General features: G+C 36.9%; 1 protein-coding gene across 1 annotated transcript; it reads right to left on the bottom strand.

Annotated features, from left to right (window-relative positions):
• Positions 1–9365: 9365 nt before the first annotated feature.
• Positions 9366–10151, bottom strand: LOC131860423 (uncharacterized). Its single transcript, XM_059214837.1, has 2 exons — positions 9954–10151; positions 9366–9827 (listed from the first exon to the last, which is right to left on the bottom strand). The coding sequence occupies exons 1-2, from the start codon at positions 10149–10151 to the stop codon at positions 9366–9368; spliced, it is 660 nt and encodes a 219-aa protein (XP_059070820.1).
• Positions 10152–22651: the final 12500 nt, after the last annotated feature.

Genomic DNA, 22651 nt, shown 5'->3' with positions numbered 1-22651 from the left:
CCAAGATGGAAGAGGAAGGACCCTACTATAGTCAATTTTGTGGGAAAACTGGTAGATATTATGTTGGGTAGGCTTGTTATTCCCAAGTATAGTGATCTAGCCAACCCTATAGTCAATGTCACTATTAATGGCAAAATAATACCAAATACTATGATTGATTTAGGAGTTGTCATTAACGTAATGACCAAAGAAACAATGCAAACTTTGCAATTATCAAACCTAAGGACAACACCTAAGGTCCTACAATTAGCAAACAATTCTTCTGTTAAATTGGAAGGGATGGTGGAGGATTTGGTCATAACACTAGACTCTTGGGAATATCCAACTGATTTTATCATCTTGCAACACAAAGCTAACCTTGGTGGATATTTGATCAGTCTACGAAGATCATGTGGCTTGTGACAACATATGCTTTTATAGGATGTAGATCAGGAGAGATGATGTTGATATCACCAAGTAATTAATTCTTTATCACCAAGAACATTCATGCTTATCATTTACATCCCGTTCAATTAACTCTTTGTTGCCTAACTCTTCTTGTGAAACATATTTGTCTACTTCAAGGTTATTCCATCAGTTGTTACCACATACATCGGATTCATTTGCAACATGTTTAAATGTACTTTCAATGAGCCTAACTTGCTCTCAAGTAGAAGTTACACTTGGAAGGAACTTGAATATTAATTGTATATTGTTGCCAAAACAACAAGAGCGATTAGTGTTCGTGTTGGAAAAGCATAAAGAAGCTTTTGCTTGGGATTATAGTAGACACCTAAAATTGTCCTAGCCTAATTAAATAAATATTTTATTTATTTAATTATTTTACCCTAAGTCTTGTTTTAATTAAATAGATTATTTATTTATTTAATTAATTCATTGATCATTTTCTAGCCTTTCCCCATTTAAATAATTTTGTTTATTTATTTAAATTATCCTTTCCCTAAATTAAATAAATATTTTATTTATTTAATTGGCCCCACCTCTTTTATTAATTAAAATAAATCTTTACTTATTTAATTAATTCATTAGCTTTTTCCCTCCATGACACTTGTCATTCAACTCTTAATTTACCTTTAAGCACCTCTCTAATATTTTCCTAATTTTTCATACTTACCCTTTAATCTGAGCTGAACATTTATTCCTTCACCTCTTAATCTTAGCCCTTCATTTCTAGGATACTCTCTATAAAAGAGGACCATTTCCATATCCTTTTATACAACAATCAATCAAGTGAAGCGTCTACACTCTACCAAATTATACAACCACAATTTGTTCTCTATTGAGCTCTTGTGCACACAAAATTTGAAAGCAACCATAATCAATATCAAGAAAGATCAATGGAGATGGGAAACAATGGAGATAAAACCATAATGAGCATGTGAATGGTATAACCTTTCATATGTGATGTTTGCATGGTTTTAGGTTCTTCATTTGTGTATGGTGGATTGATTGTAGAACTAGGTTTTATGTTGTTGATTCTTATTTAGTTTTACAATATTTGAGTCTCCCATTCCATCGTATACATTTTAGCAAGCTTGATGGGACCCTAGTCCCTATTTTCTAACATTTTAGTGTTGTTTTAGTGTTTGCAGATTCACAAATCCGAAATTTGTGAGGATTTTAGTTTTTAGTGCGTCTGTGGTCTTTTCTGTTGCGTTTGTGTTTTTTGTCAGAGTCTTTTCATTTTCTAACACGTTTTTGCGGGTTCCTATCGTGTTTGTGGTTTTATGTTGCATTTTTGTTATTGCAAGTTTTAGGGTTTTGTGCAAGTTCTGATTCAGGCACATTTTCGGTCATCATTAGTGTGTTTTTGACAAATCTTAATGCATTTATGTGCACTTGTGATGCGTTTTTAGTTCATTTAAGTGTCTGACCATTTGGCATCATTAGATCTTATAGCACCTATGGCCTATCCTATCACATTTTTGGCTAATATTGTTGTGTTTGCGGTCAGTTTTACCACATTTCTAGTTCTGATAAAAATATGTTTTTTCAGGTTTCTGGTGCATTTTTGTCATTTTTTGTAGCGTCACTGGCTTGTACTGCCACACCTAGGGTTTAGATATTATCACATTATTGTAACTCTTAATGCATTTTTGGTAATGTTCTATTGTGTTTTTGTTCTGCAGGTTGGTTGAAGACTAAAGCTTCCAAAATTGTTTGTAGAATCCCCCTTTGATTTCATTTTGTGATCTAATCTTTGTGGTTGCAGGTTGAGGTAATTTTCAAAAACTACTAATACATTTGAGCTTGCAAGGGAAATTTAGGTATTGCTATAATAAAAAATAACAATTGGGTCATCCTTCCAATCCTAGAGGCCCCTATCTGTCCTCTCTCGAAAAGACAAAAAATTGTGCATTGCCCATTTAGGTGTGACAACACTCAAGTCAATAAAGACTCCAAGATGTGGGCTGGAATTATCGCCATGAGACCTTAACCTTAGGGCTAAGAAGTGTTTGAAAAACATTCATTTGTGTTAAAGACTTGTGGAAATTGGGTTGTTTTTACCTATAGAACATACACATTGCATTCATATTTGGACAAAAGAAACTTTCAAACACCGTGTCTTCTTGCCACAAAACATCAACTGAAACAACATTACAGACTGATAAAACACATATTTGAGACATTTTGTATTTTGACAAACAAAACTTATATTTACACTGCAACTGTGAAACTGCATTTTTGGATTCTAAAACTACATATTTGAGACATTCTGACACATATGTGGATTCATACTACATTTGTGGTTCTGAGATTCAAATAGCTTCTAAGGCTAATTCCATAGGATTAAATTTAGGAAACCATTATCTTTCCACGATTTTCCATCCATTTTTTAGTTTAGACATCACTTTCAAACTCTCATTTACACTTTTCAACTAGAGTCAAAAGTTTGTTTAGTAGTCCTTATCTTATCTTTCAAATAATCATATACCTCTCTAAGTGGTTACCACATCATATTTATTATCTTGGGTACCATTTTGACATCTTAAGTTAAGGTCAACTTACTCATAGGAATTTCTCATCTCGTAGGAAGACACACCTTGCATAGATTATCTTATCAACTTTGGAACAACATTTTGGGACATTTCAAGACAACCCTAGATTGATTATCCATTTCCATAACTACCTTATCTTTCATAATTTCCATATTCTTCCACACTCCATTTTAGCCAAGGTCTTTTCATGGTTGAAACCCGATCCCAAAGGCATAAAAGACAAGGTGAAGCAACTCAAGGATATCGACACATGGATTCATACACATTTGATGATGAATAATTTTATAATCCTCAACATAATGCCCAAGAATTTGATAATGAGTCCTTTACAACTGCAAAAATTCAAGATCACATGTTCGATAGAAGATTTAATAGGTTGCTTGAGACAATTTTGAGAAGAGATCGCCAAAGATTTTCCACATGTTAATTCAAGATGGAGCAAGTTTACTCCATGATTTTGATGTGACACAAATATTGGAAGAATATATGAATCAAGCTAATGGCAATGATGGTGGACATAGATGTGAGTGTACTGTTCCTGAGTCACCCTCATCCCTCTTTCAAAAATTCGAAGTGACCAATGCTCATACTCATACCAATTATGCTAGACAAACTTATGAACAACCCCATGCACATGCTTTTCAAGGTCAAAGGAATACCAATGCTTATACCCAACAACAAGAGGATACTCAAGATCATGATAAAACCTATACTAGAAGACCATGTGTCAGATTTGATGATCATGCCTGATACTATGCTTATAATGCCAATTATACACATGATCACAACACATATAATTACCTAAGTCCTAGTGCACCTCATTGCAATAACATACCAAGTGGCTCATACAATAATTATATTCCTCCACCACCTAAACACATATATGACCAATATCATCCTTACATGCAATATGTCCTTCCTCCTCCTCCCAATGGCTCAGGCATAGGGATAGCTCAAAGAGACAAAGCACCACCTAAAAATTATTTACAACAACAAATGGCAAGTATGAAAACACCAACCAAGAATTACACAAGCCATGACATATGTCCTTACCCATTTGATAGAAACACACCAATTCTACCTTTACCTCCACATTTCATAGTGCCTAAATTTGACAAATATAAAGGAAAATGAGATCCCAAGTCACACATTAGATAATTTTCCATGGCTTGCATAGAGTTGGCACCAGAAGAATCTTACTTGATGCGATTATTTCCATAAAGTTTAGGTGGACAAGCTATGGAATGGTTTTCACAACTACCACCTGGGATCAAGTCATGGGGTTAATTGTCAGAAGCTTTTATACAACATTGAATGTGAAGTATCAGTGACCATTTCTATGTAACACAAAGAAAAACAATGGAGAATCTTTTGCGTGATTTTTACAATAATGGAGAAGTTCGGATAGTTGATTCCCATGTCACATTCCACAAAAGCAGATGGTTGAGACGTTTACTCAAAATGTGAATAAAGACATTGGATATAACCTTTGTAAAGCATATTTGTCTACATTCCAAGAACTTATTGAAAAGGATCTTTCTATTGATAAGTTCCTAATTGAAAAAGGCACAATCAAGATATTCAAAGAGAACAAATATGAAGGAAATGAGAAAGAAAAAACCCAATTTTGGAATTTAAGAACAAGAATACCATTCATGACGGGGTCGTTGATGCAAATATGATAAAACCAATGATAAGTTTTCCTGGTGCTAGTTCATCTAATAATCAAGTAAATACAAAAAGAGCACCAATACCTCCAAGGAAGTACACACCTTTGGGAGAGGCAATTTAAAGTGCACTAAAGAATTTGGTTGCCAATAACCTCATTACATTACTAGATAATCAACCATTTGAGCCACGGGTAAAACCCTCATGGTGCAATGACAATGAATTTAGTGAATATCATAAGAGCGAGGGCCATAAGACTAGCAATTGTTACAAATTAAAGAATCTCAATTCAAGATCTTATCGAAGATGGTGTAATTGAAGTTGATGGTCACACTTCCAATGAAGAACATGCAACGTTCAATGAACCATTTCCAAAACATGATATAGGAAAGGCCCCTAAAACAAAAAATAATATCAATTACACTAATGTGACATATGATTACACTATCATTGAATTGAACAACCATGTGTCTACCATAACCATAAAAGGTAAAGCCCTTGAATACAATGTAACTACTTGACGAGGTAAATTTACGTTACAAGGTGCTACATCCAAAATGAACTCATCATCCAACAACCAATATGACCTTGTGGACCAATTGGGAAAGATACCCACACTCATTTCGATCCTTGAACTTTTGTCCATTTCATCTTTGCATAAAGCTATTTTGGACAAAGTCTCACAAGAGACATCCATTCCTACCGATCTAAATGTGGTCTAGTTTCAAGCCATGGTTGGACACCTTTCTACCCCTCACTATCTTACATTCACTTAAGAAGATGATGCATATCCACAACAACCACACAATGCACCACTAAAAATTGAAGCTTTCCTCCATAAACACCGCATAAAACAAGTCCTGATAGATGGAGGAGTAGGTCTCCATATTTGCACTTAGAAAGTTGTCTTAGCATTGAGATTCTTTGAAAATGTTGTGGATTGTAGAAATAAGATTACTATAAAAGCATATGATGATGAAGAACGCTCATCAAAAGGGACAATCACTCTACCTCTTTGAATTGGGCTAGTAACAAAGGATGTGGATTTCCACATCCTTGATCTTGATCTCACATACAATATACTTTTGGGACGACCTTGGATACATGCAATGAAAGCAATTCCTTCATCCTACCATCAATGTATGAAGTTCCCACACAATGGAACTAAAGTCACAATGTAAGGTGATCCAAATCCATACATGTATTGCAACAATATTCGACTAAGACCTGAAACAATAGTCCCCATAAATCATGAACCTAATCCATCTTTAGCATATATTAAACCTGAATCACTAAAAGCTTCCACTTCAAAGCAAGTAGAGCTCAAAGGGAATTTCAAGGACAAAGGCATGCGAGAATACAATTTAAATCAAACCATGTATCTAAGGAAATTAACTCCTAATAATTATGGTAGACCACATCCATCAAATCAAATATCAACAATAATCATAAAATGGGATCCCACTACTTTCAAAAGATGGGGTGAAATGGAAGAAGAAGACATTTATAAGATGCTCTACCAAGAACTAGAAGAACAACCTAATCAAGACCACATCATAATACCAGTTGAAAATTATATTGAAAAAGGCTTTAAGTTTTTGCAAAAGATGGGATTTGAGGGAAAAGCTCCTCTTGGATTATAGAAGAAAGGCATCATGGAACCATTACAACCCAAATTAGTACCAAAGAAACAAAGGACAAAGGGACTTGGTTTTGCATCGTTGAGGTTACATAGTCTTGACTCTCAAGAAACATTACAAATTACTTATCTCGCTTCCACCATTGATAAACATGAGGAACATCATTATTCTATAGATTCAAATGAATGGGACTGGGGTTCTGACAAATTATCCAGTGACTATGAGATTGCAAAAACCTCCAAAGAACCTAGCGATCCCACTAAGGAAGAAAAATTTATAGAACTATTCAAAGTTGGTTCAGAATCATTAGATTTTATACCCCAAGATAAGAAAGATAGAGGTGAAGCAAGGATAAATAATTTTTTGGGATCCCAAATCCTCTATGTCTCGAGGCTCTAGGCAAAAATCATGAAAAGTGAGAACTCCCATTGTTGAGTGTCCTTCTAGTGATGTTGATTTAGATTCTCTTACGATCGAGAGTGATGGGGAGAGTACTAGTGGTGATCTAAATGAATTCATTGACATACCTGAAGAATCTTACGTCTTTACCCTTACACCTGCCAGCTTTGAGCATACTGATGGCCTTCCTCATTCACCCTCAACTTATTGAATGGGACCAAGAAAGACCTCCACAACTTTACACTTTCCAAAATGATGAGGCCTTTATTGATTAATTTGGCATAAGAGATGATCAACCTCTTGGGGACCATAAAGTAGGACACACTATTGAACTCAACTGTGTGGTTTACTTTGGAGAGGGTGCCAAACCTCCTAGTCACAAATATATATAAAATAAAAACAAATGATGGGTCTTTTAGTGAAAACCACACCGTGGTACTTTTTGACCCCCAAAAAAAAGTAAAAAGAAAGGACACATTTGATGGTGAAAACCTCTTTGAGGCATCAAAGAATGGAATATTTGACACCCCCTTGTTGACAATTGTTTTAACACACTCTCCAATAGTCAGGTAGCCAATGTAAACACTCACCACCTCTCCTGAAAAGCAATGAGTTCGGGGAACTAATCACTCCAAGGTCTCTATAGTCAGGTATCGACAGTGATGGGCAGCCCAATGGTTGATGCAGTTGTACCTGTTAAGGGGCTTGCTAGTTGAAACTAAATCCCACTAATCATTAATAACTTAACTTCCCTTTTTTTGTATTTTTTATGATTTTAAGATTCTTCTGGAAATAAATTTCAAGAGATAGAGAAACAAGAAAATAAAAATGAAACCAATTCAATGACAACCTAACGAACTACTTAATTAGTACCCTGCAATCCAAATATCATCAAGTATTATCCAAATCAACATTCAACAACAGACCTCCAGTAAACCTGCAAAGTCAATAACCTTACAGACTTATGGAAAGAATATCACCACAATATTTCCTATCATAGTAATTCTCATACACCACTTACGTGTGTAGCATGAGTCATAAAGCAATAAATGAAAGATCAGAACACATTGCTAATTTTAGACAATAGACATTAATGGATTACAAAGAACAAACTCGTAGAACATATGTATAGATCAAGCAATCTATAAGTTGCTTCTTGTATTAATTTCAAAGAACGTGTAACAAAAATAACTCAAGTTCATAACAATCTGCAAAATAATCTAAAATTTCTAAGTGGGCCTCAAATCATCAATTTTTGGACCCTTACAAATGAATCAAAATTCTCAATTTATAGATTTTTCTACCCTAATTTCTAGGAAATAAACCTAATCTAAATTAAGAACTCAAAAGCTAGGAGTTGTAGTTAACTTGCAAGTTTCTGCCTCTAGACTCTAGTTAACTACTACAAAATAGAGGTTAGGTGAGCACTACGAAGAGTATGTTGTATGAACTGGGATTTCATAGTCATGCAAAAAATTTGTTCAAAACTGGAACATGAGTTGGAGATGCAGTCGGAGTACCAGTGGAGAAGTGATGCAAAATATCTCCTCAAAAGTCCTGCTATTTTTAGTAACTATGTGTTTATCTTCTACTTCTTTTTTATAGGACTTATAATTATTAATGATGCATGCAACTACCTCAGTAGGAGGATCAACAACATGCTTGATTATGAATTTTTCAAAATTTCCTCTGCATTCTTTCTTTTCTTCTCCAACTCCCCTATTGTTTCTGCTGCCTCTTGACATTGTGTAATTAAGTAAGTATATCTATCCATCAGTGTGAAATTGAACTGAGCCGGAGGTCCCAAATGCTAGGCCTCATATGCATCCCACTGACTCGGTACTTTCTCTTCCTCCATAATCCCTATATCAATTATCCCTAATATAAAAACTCTAAGTAAATGTTTTACAAAATCCTCATATTTTAAAACTACCTTGAGGAGAGGAACTCAGATGTCTGCCACATCCTTCACATACTGCTGAAGCATCTCGATCTTCAGTTCCAAAATGTATGTGTAAGACTGCAAATTCTTACAACTATCACGACCCAAGAGGTCTTCCTCTATTATTACTTCCTCTCATAGGTGAAAAACTTTACTTAATATCCGAAATGTTTTACTAAACACATTGAGCTTCCGCTCCCATTGCTGAGAGCAAGAAGCTAATGCTCCTCCTACCTATACTACCTCCTTGTACTCCTTCATATTATTTTGCAAAAATAATCTAATTTTTGAGGCATTTATTTGGGCCCATGACTTTTTTCTAGCAACCACCTGTCTTACCTCCATTAATGTTTTTACCTCTTCCTCTAGGAGTGATGACGTTGAAGGTAGATTATTGTTTCTGCAAGTATCTAATAGCTTACCCATTTCCACCAACAACTGCTTGTACTGCTCCAACTGTTCTTTGACCTCAACATGAGAGGTATATTATTTCTCCATTCGTCCCCTGACAACACTGGTAGCTAGTTCCAAAGTATCTAACTCCCCCCACTTCATTTGCTTACCTAGTTTTACCTGGGACACTTGGTACTTCGGGGAGGTTTGACCTTTTGTCTGTAGTGGAACTGCCACATCTGCAACTACTTCACCATAACCTATTCTTGACAGACGATGCATCATTTTAAGTTTCTTCACCTTCCTTGGTTCCTCTAGGATTGCCTATTGTAGTGTAACCTTAGGTAAAACTACTTTACTCTTCTTCCTCTCAAATGTGAAATCCAACCACTGTGGCGCATCTTTGTCCTTATCACCTTCATGTGGTACTATGTCGGCGGTAACAATGTGCACATCTGACTGTTCCTCTACTTCCTCTTTCTCTTCTGCCTTTGTGTGCTCAGGGTCTTGAGGTGAAGCGATTTGGCAGGCTAGATTAGTTTGGATAGCAATATCCACGTTTAGCTGTTGTTGCTTATGCAACTCTCCCATCCTATCACCGACCTCTTCTCCAAATGTCCTTCCCTCCTTATCCGTTTCTCCCATACCTTGCCCGACAGTTATCTCCTTAAGGAGATCTTCTTGGTCCTGAGGGGTTAAGACTAATCTTTCATTCAACAAATCTTCCGCCTCAATTCGTTCTTTCTCCCCTTCAAGTGAATGTTGTTCCCTAGGTTGTTCCTCTTCCTGATCAGAGTTTGTTTCAATATTTTAGACAATTACAATTTCAGTGGTAGGCCTAAATGTTTGTGTCTTGGGCGACACTGTGGTTGTATCAACTATTGGTGGCATAGGGGCATTGGTAACTGGGACCTGTGCTGCAACTGTTGCGGGAGACTGAGTGGATGCATCTTCATCCATTTCTCTTTGTTCTTCTTCCTCCTGAGAACCTTCTCCTAGAGTTTTCCCAATTGTTGTTCTTGCAGGAAGAACCTTTGCTAAGGGTACAACACCTAGCCCATCTATCACTCCAAGGTCCGCAGCCTTCTTTACTAATTCAGATTTTCTCATTTGCACGTGAAGCTTTTTCACTAACTCATCGGTACTTTCCTCGAGCTCAACTGCTTCATCTAGGTCAATTGATGTATTTTTCCTAGAGCTCGATCTTGTTTTGCGAGCATACTCCTTATATCCCCTTGATTGGGGCACACCTGAGGTGGACTCCTTATACTTCCCCTTTGAAGAACTTGGCCTAACTCTCAAGCTGAGGCACTATCTAGTTCTATTTATTACTACTTGGGTTACTTGGTCTATATTTAAATCCTCATGTGCTGACCACCTTATAGGGGAAAGAGGTTTCTTATCAATTTCTTTTTCTTTATACATGGAGTCTAGTAGTTCTTCATCGTCCCTTAGCTCTTTAGGGAGATTGGTTTCTCAAAATCCCTAATTTGTGGCATTGATAGTCTATAATAATTCTTTTCTCTTATCTCAAAACTGTCCTGGAGGTTTGCCCAAAAATCCCCCAATCTGGGCTTGTTCCCCTCATATTCCTTAGGCATGGTTTGTTTAAGCTTTCCATAGGGATCATAATACTCACTAGCATAATCAAATTCTTTCAAGTTTAAATCTTGGAGCTCTTTCTCTACCGTCTTCACTACCTCAATCTTTGAACAAAAAAAAAATCCAATTGAAACTGAGAAGTCTATCCCATCTTATGTTTTGATGATAATAGGGATTGGAGGTTGAGCAATTGTCTGACATATTCTAATAGAATGATGCGGTCATTGAAATATCTTGGCAATAGCATCAGGTTCCCTGTAAACCTGGTGACCCTTATGTATGTAGAACACTGGTTTTGAATGAACCAGCACGCCCATTCTTGAATGATTGCCATAGCTTCAGGGCTTATTCTGTATCCACTATCACCTGTGAGTTTAATGATCACAGGGAAGAGGAAGGCATCATTGACTCTCTTGAAGTGTGCCTTTACGTTATTTAGAGGGAGTTGGGATTAATATTCCCAAACTTTCTTCTGGCCTTCCTCATCCCCCAGTTGGCCTTCTACCTGTAACCCTGGGAGCTTACCTACTCGGGCAACGACCCATATGACATACGAGGTGAAAAAGAACTTCTTTGTTTGGTGTACTTCCATCATTTATTTGTGGATGTTGTCTGAGAGGATTTAAGTCCAGTCAAAGTAATGCTTTCCTATGAGGATGGTGGTCATGAACTGGAACATCCAGGGATGGAAATGTTTACAATCTAGCTTGCCAAAATCCTTGCTCAACATGATGATTAAATCCCTCTGTGGTCCCCTAAAGTCTACCCTCAATACATTTGTGGCCTTCAACCCTATTTTTATTTCTTCCTCTAACCATTTTTCATTCATGTGCCTCTTATTTGAGGTAACATTATTATTCCACACTTGCACAACTTTTTCTTTAGTGGTAAGGAATACTTCATCCCTTGCAGGGATGCCAAACACAAATCCTAACATGTCTGGAGATAATTCAATCACCATCCTACCCTGAGAATTGGTACATTTTCTGATACGCATCATAGAATTGTGCAATAGTCATGATAAAGTCGGGAGCATGGACTAGCTGCGGGAAGATAGTTGCCTCCACTAGGCTTGATCTATTGATTCTTCTCAACGGGGCCTCTGGCTTTGATCTCTCCAATTGTGTTCTAATATCCTTAATCTCGATATATCCTATCTCTGTGTTTGTCACCTACTTGATCTAATCATCCAACTTCAACACATACACCTATCCTTGATATTGGTACTTCATTGTCATGAGAGGTTTGTCTATCTCTTTGCCTCTCTTGCTAGAAGTTGGGTCCATCTAAACACTTTAATCTGCAAGAAAGAACCAAGAATTAATTCATTGCATAAAACATTAATAACATCATCCACCTCGGGACTCCAGGGTTCCGGGATTCCAAGGTGGATTACTCCCGTATTAGACAAATGACCTCGAAACTCTAGGGTTTCGGGGTTGCGAGGTGGATAGGCTTAAAAACAAACTCCGGAACTCTGAGGTTTCAGGGTGGGAACTGAATAGAATCCAGAACTTCGGGGTAGATAGGAAAAGTTAACTTTGGGACCTCGGTGTTCCGAGGCAGATCAACAAGGCACCCAAAAGATATTCCAAAACTACAGGGATCTGGGGTTTAAACACAGTGACCAAAATAGAAAGGACCTCAGGACTCTGGGGTTCTGAGGTTTGGGGTATTCTCTTCAAAAGTAAGTTGATCCAGAACTTTGGGGTTCTGGGATAGATAGGCACAAGGAACAAAATCAACCTCGGGACTCCGGAGTTCCAGGGTTGAGGGGAAGAACCACCCAACTCGAAACTACGGGGGTCCGAGGTGGATAACTAGGGCCCACGAAAACATAAAAATGAGATGAAAAACCCTAAAAGAAAAAAAAGAAAACTAACAAAATGAAAAAATAAAAACAAGAAATCACAAGGAAGAAGCAAAAAATTCACCAACCTGGTGAGTAAACCACACAAGACACTCAACAAGACGGAGGTGCAAAGTCGGGAGGTTGCAGCTAAGGGCTTTGAGAAATTTGAATGCACAAATGAACTTAGAAAATTTCATTCTTCTTATTTATAACCCCCCCCCCCCCCCAAAAAAAAAACTCTTCGTCTGTACGATCGCCTTAAACAAGACCTCAAGACTCTGGGGTCCCGAGGTGACAAACAACACAAAAACCAAAACCCACCTCGGGACTCCGGGGTTCTAGGATGAATCACAAAATGCACAAACAATGCCAAAGACCTCAAGACTCCAGGGTTCCAGGGTCGATAAATAAGATAGCCTTGGGACTCCGAGGTTTCGGAGTTCTGAGATAAAAAGTACAAAACAACATGTGCAGAACTCGGGACTTTGGGACTCCGAAGTTTCGATGCTTAAACAAAAAGGAAAGGACAAGGCACAACTTTAGAATTCTGGGGATCCGAGGTTCCAAGGTCATGCATCAATAAAAAAAAACCTACCTCAAGACTCCGAGGTTCCAAGGTTTCAGGGTAGGATAAAGAAAAAACAAACAAAGGAGACCTCGGGACTTCGGGGTTCCGAGGTCTCCAGGCAAAACTACAAAAACAAAGCAACATAAAGCAAAAAAGAGGGACCCATATTTTCAAGACAAGGAAACTAATGGGGTTATGTATGCATGGCATAACACCTCTCCATGAAATCATATCAGAAGAAGACATCTATGTTGATCGAAGAGATCATAAAAACAAACATTGGACTAAGAGAGCACCGCACAACATTTTCCTTGCTCAATCATTGACAATTTTGAATGACCAAAGTTCACAAGGTTTTTTAAAGAGACATATAAATTTTGCATGGTCATATGCATATACGCTTGGACTAGATCCTAACTTGGTTATGCATCATTTGACAGTAACTCCAAGCGCCAAACTAGTCAAACAAAAGTTGCGAAAGATGCATCCACAAGTGGCATTATTGTGAAAGTCGAACTTAAAAATTTAGTAGTTGTTAACTTCATTAGACCAATCAACTACCCTAAATGGATTTCTAATATTGTACCTATTAGAAAACTAGATGGCACCATAAGGATATGTACCAATTTCAAAGACATAAACAAGGCTTGTCCCAAGGATGACTTCCTATTACCCAACATTGATTTGATCGTCAATCTCACAACAGGCCATGTAGTCTTGTCACTTATGGATGGATTCTTTGGTTACAATCAAATCAAGATATCAACTGAAGATCAACACAAGACAAAATTCATATTTCCATGGGGTACTTTTTATTGGAATGTCATTCCCTTTGAATTGAAGAACACAAGTGCCACATATCAAAGAGCCATGACAACAATTTTTCATCACACCATGCATGTTACCATGGATGACTATATTGATGATCTTATAGGAAAATCACTTACAAGGGAAGAACATTTGGATGTTTTAGTAGTGGTCTTTGATCATTTGGAAAAATATAAAGTAAGCTTAAATCTAAGAAATGTGTCTTTGGGGTGACCTTTGGGAAACTCCTAGGATACATAGTATTGCAACGAGGCATTGAAGTAGATCCAACCAATGTTAAACCAATTTTAGAAATACTCCCTCCTAATAATATCAATCAACTACGATCATTTCAAGGAAAGCTCCAATCAATTCGCAGATTCATAGCGCAACTTGTAGATAATGTCATTTGTTTCAATGTTTACTTCGTAAGAATATCAATTTTAAGAGGGATGACATGTGTCAATGGAATTTTCAATTATTCAAATACTATCTCTTGAATCCACTAGTTCTTATGCCACCAATTCAAGGAAAACTATTGTTACTGTACATATCAGCAACAACGACAGCACTGGGGACACTCTTGGTACAAGAAGACCATGAAGGAAAATACCAAGCTATCTACTACATCAGTTGCACATTGGTAGGATATGAGCTTAATTACACTCCAATTGAGTGTGTGTGTCTTTCCATAGTTTTTTCTTCGCATAAATTATGTTAGTATATGTTAACTCACAAAACAAAGCTCATAGCAAGAATTAATCCACTGAAGTATCTACTCAACAATTCAACTCTCAATGTTAGGCTAGCTAAGTGGGTAACAATGTTAAGAGAATTTGACATTGATAATGTTGACAAAAAATCCATCAAAGGACAAGTCATTGCAAATCAACTCGTAGATGCACCAATGATCGACAATTCCCCTCTTGTATCAAATTTTTTGAAGGAATCCATCTTCACAGTTGCAATATCAAAATTATGGCAACTATTTTTTGATGGATCCTTCACATAACATGGAGTAGGAGAAGGCATTCTCTTCATTACACCTCAAGGTAATTCTATTACTAAATCATATTGGTTATCCTTCCCTTGTACGAACAATATTGCAGAATACGAGGCATTGACTGCAGGATTATAAATTGTAGTTCAATGGAAGATTCAAGAGTTTTGTGTTTTGGGGGGATCTTAGCTTGTGATTCATGAAACAAATGATGATTATCAAACCAAAGATGAAAAAATAATGCCTAATAAGAAAATGGTGCATGAATTCAAGAAGTAATTCATAGAGATAGTCTTTGAGCAGATACTAAGAGAAAACAACTGAGCTACAAATGTCATGGCTACCATTGTCTCCTTGATCGATATGACACAAAGCACAACCCATTGTGAGTTATTGGTGGATAATCTTTTGGTCCCTGCATATGAGATCACTCCATCTGAATTAATATGTGTTATTGGTCCCAATTCCTCTTGGTATGATAATATTTTCACTTACCTTCATGATAACACCCTTCCACCTGGCCTTTCCAATAACCAACGTTGTACCTTCATCTGCCAAACTTCTCACTACGTCATCATAACCGACATACTCTATTGACGGGGTCTTGGTGGTACTCTTGTTATATGTTTAGAGAGTGAGGAAGCACAAATCTCATTGCGTGGATTCCACAAAGGTATATGTGGAGTTCACTCTAGTGGTCCAACCTTAGCTAATAAACTTATGAGGACTAGTTACTACTAGCCTATGATGGAAAAGGATGCATACCATTTTGTCATGAAATGCAAGCAGTGTCAGATTCATGGAGACCCAATACATGCACCAGCACAAGAACTTCAATTGATTGCCACACCTTGGTCCTTTTGTCAGTGGGGACTAGACCTCATGTTTAAGATTCACCCTTCATCAGCCAATGACCATAAATTTATTATCACAACCACTCATTATTTCACAAAGTGGATTGAGGTTGTCCCTCTCATCCAAATCATCAACAAGAAGATTACAACTTTTATCCTCAATTACATCATTTGCCAATACGTTGTTCCCATTTCCAACATCACAAACAATGAATGTCCCTTAAAAAATTAGGATTTTTGTGAGCTCTATGACTGATTCCATATCCACCATCGCTTTTCCACTCCATACTACCCCTAAGGTAATGATCAAGATAAGGCATTGAACAAAACTATTCTCAAAATCCTTTAAAAGATAGTCGACGATGTTGGTTGCAATTGGCGCATTTAACTTAATCTCACACTATGGGACTATTGCACAAGTGTTTGTACACCTACTGGAGCTACCCCTATTCACTCATCTATGGTGTTGAAGACATCTTTCCCATTGAGGTTGAGTTACCATCTTTATGGATCTCCTTATAAGATCTTATTAGTGACGAAGACTATAGGGTTTCCCATTTATAAGATTTGGAATTATTAGATGAGCATCAACATAATGCATTCGATCACCTAAAGGAATATCAATGGGGCATGAGCCACAGTTACAATCACAAGGTGAAACCTCACACATTTGAGGTGGGTGACTTGGTCCTAAGAGAAAACCCCAAAAACTAGTAGGATACAGAGAAAAGGGGCAAGTTTGAACCAAATTGTCTTGGGCCTTACATCATCATAGTAGTTTATGGCTCAAGTAAATATCAGTTATCTATGCCTACAAAAGAACCATTTGATGATCTTATCAACAACATGCACCTTCGCAAGTTTTACACATAGATTTTCAAAGAGTCCTATTGAAAAATACAAAAAAAAAGAGAAAAAATAAAAAAAATATCAAAAATGCAAAAAACAAATTGTCACTTTGGTGAAAACCTGGAAAAAAGGCACCTTGTGACACAAAAAAATTTGAAAATTTGAAAAAAGTAAAGAAAAATAAATTCGTCCAATAACGAAAATCGGGCTATCAACACCATGTATAGAGACATTTTCTCTTCCCTCCTTTAGAACTCAATATCACCCTTTTACTTTACACTTTCTCACAACTTGTCATTCCATAATAAACTTTTCCATCCCCATCATGGCCTTTTATTGATCTACCTAAGATTGGTTCGCCATCTATAATAAATTCTTTCCAATTTTTCCTTCACCCATAATAAATCGTCCTATCTATAAGTAGGGCATATCCTAAACCTAGTGAGGGAAGTGGATCCTTGGCATCACATGTTGTGAGGAGCATTGTCTTTTCATTCCTTCCTTCTTTCTACATAGAATTTGCAATAAAAGATCACTTGCATTACTAATCTACAATAAATTTTTCATTGGCGGGGTTATCATCTACTACATTTGTCCAGACTGCATGACACACGAGATGTCCATTGCTTGGGGATGAGCCATGAATATGATTCTCTCATAGGACTTAGTTTTCTTGGGGGCCATCCATGCTGGCCCATTTATCCCATAATTTACATTAGTTTGTCTACCTTGACAGTTGTGGGATATATGTGAGGGTCACACTACTTCATATATGGGCATATGAGCACAATGCAATGATGACGTCAGTGTGCTACAAAGGACATAGGGATGGACAACCCTACACGCATATGTACAATATGATCATCTCCCAACCTTGGATCGGGAAGATGGAGTATTGGAGGTGGGTCATTGATGATATTGATACAATGATCTAGAGGTCATACTAAGATTGTTATTCTTGGGAGGAGGATGACACAAATCTCCCATATTGTTTTCAAACTAGATGCTTGATAGGGAGAACCTCATGTATCATTGAGAGACAGCTCCCTGATAGGCTATCTAGACAGTTTGGTCAGATACAAGGACAACCTATAAGATCTGTAGAGTTTACATGGACCAGATAAGAGATACCTTGATGGGGACCATGCCTAGCATATGAGGTTGTTGCTATAGAGTTCCAAGCATTCACTCCTATTGCATGGGATTTGAGGCTTGATGTGGTAGACGAGGGGATGATGCATGATTATGAAGCATGTCTGCCTTCCCAATTGGAACAATAACTCAGCTTAAAACCTGAACTCAGGGATTGGACATCTATCTTGAATAGCTATCATTCTATGGTGGAGGTTTCATTTACATGTCAACCCAGTGACGTATTACTTGAAATGATTTGGTATAGTTTGTGCACTAAGTTCCAATAAAAGCCATTCTATTCTACTATAGTAATGGAAATTATTGAAATTAACACACATAAATGTAATGACTAAAATGCTACAAGAAACCTTAATGTTGAAAGGTAACTCAAGCAACTAACTACCATTGGTGTCATCAACTGACAAACAAGAACTACTTTGTTCACCTTTGGCTGCAGGAACACTCATAGGTTCTGGTTCTAGTGGCTACAGGAAAAGTCAAATGCTAGAACAACAACTATAGAAAATTAAAACTAACACAACAAAGACACATGATTTCTCACCAAATGGGCCCCCTTGGATGAGCATGTCCAGAACTCAATAGCCTTATATGTTCAAAATGCCATCACTTTATTTATCATTCCAAAAGTTGTTACATACTATGAAAGCAAAGAGAATACTATCTAGCTCTTGAAAACTTTGTCTAAACCCCGTGAGGAGGTTCAGATATTTATTTATAAGAAAACTATAAAAAACTATTGACTACCTATTGGTTAACAGATTTTCCTTTTCTTTAATTTTTATATATTTTTAAATGATGACTCATGCATACCCTTCATGAAAAAGAAAATGAACCAATAGTTGGGTGAACCGAGTTTAGGTTTACCCTCTGCATAAGAGTGCAACTCCTTGTAAGATATTCAATAAATTTTTATGCAGATAACTCAGAAAGAAACACACTTTTCACCAGAAAGCGAGAAAGGCTTTCACATTCATTTGTCAACACAAAAGAACGCTACAAGATGATTATCAATAAATGTAAAGCTCACAGACTTTACTCCTACACATATCCATTCAATATAAAAAAAAACTAATTCCACCAAGAATACTCAATGTAGCATAAATATTGATCGATACTCGCTCATGCCTCACAAGACAAGGGGGATTAGAGTCATTTAAACAACGATGTAGCACCTCTTTTTTTTACAAAAATAAAATCAATGAATTCACAGACTTAGAAAGAACTAGTAATGAAATAAAGTATTCCACACATAAGCATACATCCCAATAGAGATTTCTCTATCTTTCAAACACACATATTTGAAGATCGTATCAAAATATCATTCCATTCATGTACTAGAAATATCTAAACTGAAATTCAAAGAAAATTAAGTTTGTTCCTTTAAATCAAAGTTTTTTGGACCTTTAAAAAGACTTCTAGAACCACATAAATAGCTGCCAGGCTATGATAGTCCGTTATAAATAAACTAGAGTCAAATGATTAACTCTACATGAGAGTTAAAGAAGTTTAGTTTTTAAAACTGAAAAAAACAATAACTAAACTAGAAAAGCGATATAAGCTGTGAGCAATAGAGGCACGATTAGACTCCTACAGATGGCATGGCTTCAACTTGTTTGTCTTGCGATGTAGGGGTGCTTTGAATATTTCACCATTCCAGGTGGGCTGAGGAGAAGTTCAGAATGAACTGGTAATGTGGGAGGCCAATATGTAGGATTTGTTGCTTCCATACTTCTTTCTTTTTTCTTACTTGTATGACCTTACCCTTATGTGTTTCAAGATGATCTAAGCAAACAACCAACATATATTCGATTCTTGCAATCTTTGAGAAATCTTCAATTGTCAAGGACTTTTCTTCTTGAATTTGATGTACTCGATCTTTGAAAACTTGGATCATATCTAATGAGTCCTCAAGCATCTGCTTATCCTCTTTTATTAGTTGTAGATCTATGCATTTCATGTCTTTCTGCATAGTATTAGTCAATTATTTTAATTCCTTTAGAAGCTTGATGGATTCATCATGTCCTTGCTTAATAATTGAGTTTCTCCACTCAATATTCTCTTTGCAGACGAAGAGTACATTACCATCAATGTCGTGCACTGGCTTTTCAGCCAGGAAATTCATCACTCCATATCTCTAAGTATCTCTCATCTGCTTCAATACAACCAACCATTTACTCTTTTCTTTTTCCCAAGCAACTATTTATCTTTCTAACTCTTTACCCACAGACTCTGCATTCTCGAACACCTTGACCAGATCAGAAGTTTAGCTAGTTCCATGTTGGGCAATTGATTCAAGTCATTCACTGAAGACATCTGTAATCATTCGGCTCCTTTGAACTTGATCAAGTAACCTCTGGTTCATGGGCGATTTTGGATCAAATGACAAAGAAACTTGGGAAAGCGGCTGCGGATTTGTATTTTGAATAGCATTGATATATTGAGCCATTTGCATTATGATCTGCTTCATCTCATTTTTGTCTTTTTCATCCTTCCAAGTCCTAGTGAGGATCCTTTTAGTTGAAGTCTCCAAACGTTTAGCATTGGTAGCTCAGGAAGTTACCCCTAGATCAATATTTTCAATGATGAAATATTTCTTAGTGATATTCTCAACCTCCTTATCTGCTGGTGGTCTAGCTACTTCTACAATCTAATGTCCTATTTTCTCATCCACATCAATCATTGTTTCTATTTTAAGTCTCTTAGACTTTGATGTTCTTCCTAGACATTTGTTGACCATATCCTCCATTGGGATTGAAATAGGAATTACATTTCTCTTCTTAGTAAGTGAAGCACTCATCAACTTAGGAGCAATAGATGTTTCCCTTGGTGATGGCGATTGCTGGTTAATGGTGACAACGACCATGGTGTTCCCAGAATCCTCAGGTTGTTGGATTTCCTTTCCTTTAACTGCAACCTCTATGATGGGTTGATCTTGCATCTGAGTATCCATTTCTCCTTGAGTTTCTTCCTCAAAATCCAAGTCTACTACAAGAGAACTTGCAAGGGTTTTCTGATTGCTTTTCCTACTACGTGATTTGGTAACATGGGCAGAGGCGAAACCCAAATAAAACTCTCCTAAATTTGCAATTTTGGCCTTCTTCATCCTCTGTTTCTCATCACCTGCAATATCAACAACAATATAAGAAGAAGGAAGAGATGTTTGGGAAGTTGTATGAGTTCGATCAAGTCTCTTATCTTTAGGTGCAGGTATAGGCCTTTCTCTAAAACGATGATCTTTCAACCATCTTTCTATTCATCTAATCACATTGGAGGTTCCAACCTAAATTTTATCACCCCCTTTCCTATCCCAATCAATTTCTGGGATAGGTTGCCCCTGTATCCTTTTATCGAACTCAGGATCAACAAATTCCTCATCTTCGTCTTCTTGCACATCAGAAACATTCATGGATAAGCCAATTGTTACAATTTGTTGAACTGTGAATCTCAACCACAACCTTCTTCTAACTTCAAACTCATTAGCACAATTCTCCCAATAATCCTCCAATTGAGGTTCATGCCGAAAACCATTATCAATATTTAAATTCTCTATAGAAAATCCTCGACTGTCAAATTTATATCTTGCAACATACAACTTCAAATTGAACTTCTTGAGTTCAAGTTCAAGGTTCAAGTCATCTGAACTCAATGCACAACTATAGTGTCCAAGTTCTATTGGAAAGACCACCCCGGACTTCCCTCCACTTTTCTTGTAAATATAATCTAGCCATCGACTAACTTCGATTAAAACATAGCTATCCAAAACATACCTGGGTAACTTGAAAGGTTCACCCTGAAAGCCGCCAATTTAAATATATGTGAACTGAGGGAATTAGATAAAGAAACTACCATAAATACCAATAAATTACATGGATTTCATTGACAACCTCCCATTTGTGTTTCCCTTCAATTCATAAACCACTCTTCCTACAAAAATTTCATTCCATCTCATGAAATTTTTTGCATACCTATGTTCCTGCAGGTGAGGGTGATATTCATATAGCCTTATTCCATCAATCCAAGGTTCATGATGCAAGCCATTCCAATCTTGGGTACAAGAAAGCATATAAAACAAATATGAAGACATATAGAAACCACTCATTCCCACAAACCTGTTTAAACTCTCATGCAATCTCTCAGCAATAACCTACCCCCAATCCAAGTAGGCGCTTCCATTCAACATGACTTGGATGTAGAAATACATCCAGCCTTCCTAGTAAAAGGCATGGGCATTTCCTTTTAACCTATTCAACAGAACGACAATGTCCCACACCTCTATTATGAAGTGCTCTCTAGTAAGTGGCCTTGGTAATCTGGAACCCCCCTTTTGAATCTTCAATAACCAATTCCTAGTAATCACACTTTTATAAGCACTCTTCTTCTCAGAAAAGGAGTATGAAGTGCCAATAGTCCAACCTTCATATGTCTCCTTATGAGGTATGCCCATAGCTGCCATTATGGTCTCCCTAACAATTTTTAATAGCACTTCACCATTAATGTTCATGATACACCTGTTCTCCATATCATATCGGTTCATACATTCCAATACTAACTTTGGGCATGGTGCAGCAATGGGAAATGCAACGGCCTCAACCAAATTACTCTTCACAATTTTCTCCATCATCAAATTTTGAACTAGGTTTTTGGCTCTCTCAAGAAAATTGGAGAGATCTGCCTATGCTAATGAAGTATCCCCCATCTCTGGGAGCGAACTAACTAAGCAAGAAGTGTGAGCCAATTTTGGTAAAGTTGGCCTCATAATGGCCCCTCTCATTTTAATCAAACAATTTTAAGAATGAAATGAATTCTTATACACAACAAAGGGGAACAAACAACAACTATCTTCCAGAACAAGTAAATACAAGAGATGAGAGAATGATTGAAACTAACTTGATCTCAATAGAAAATTCTCAGAAACCTTCTAAA

This window comes from Cryptomeria japonica, chromosome 11 (genome assembly GCF_030272615.1).
Source record: "Cryptomeria japonica chromosome 11, Sugi_1.0, whole genome shotgun sequence".
Classification (NCBI taxonomy): domain Eukaryota; kingdom Viridiplantae; phylum Streptophyta; class Pinopsida; order Cupressales; family Cupressaceae; genus Cryptomeria; species Cryptomeria japonica.
Note: the sequence above shows the minus strand (reverse complement) of the source record. Positions and strands in the feature narration are given on the sequence as shown.

What these genes read in the sequence shown, in the direction of transcription:
- LOC131860423 (XM_059214837.1), bottom strand. Translation starts at nt 10,151, where the DNA reads ATGAGAAAATCTGAATTAGTAAAGAAGGCTGCGGACCTTGGAGTGATA. An exon ending in CCGCAACAGTTGCAGCACAG is followed by an intron (nt 9,828 to 9,953) that starts GTCCCAGTTACC and finishes AACTCTGATCAG; the next exon opens with GAAGAGGAACAACCTAGGGA.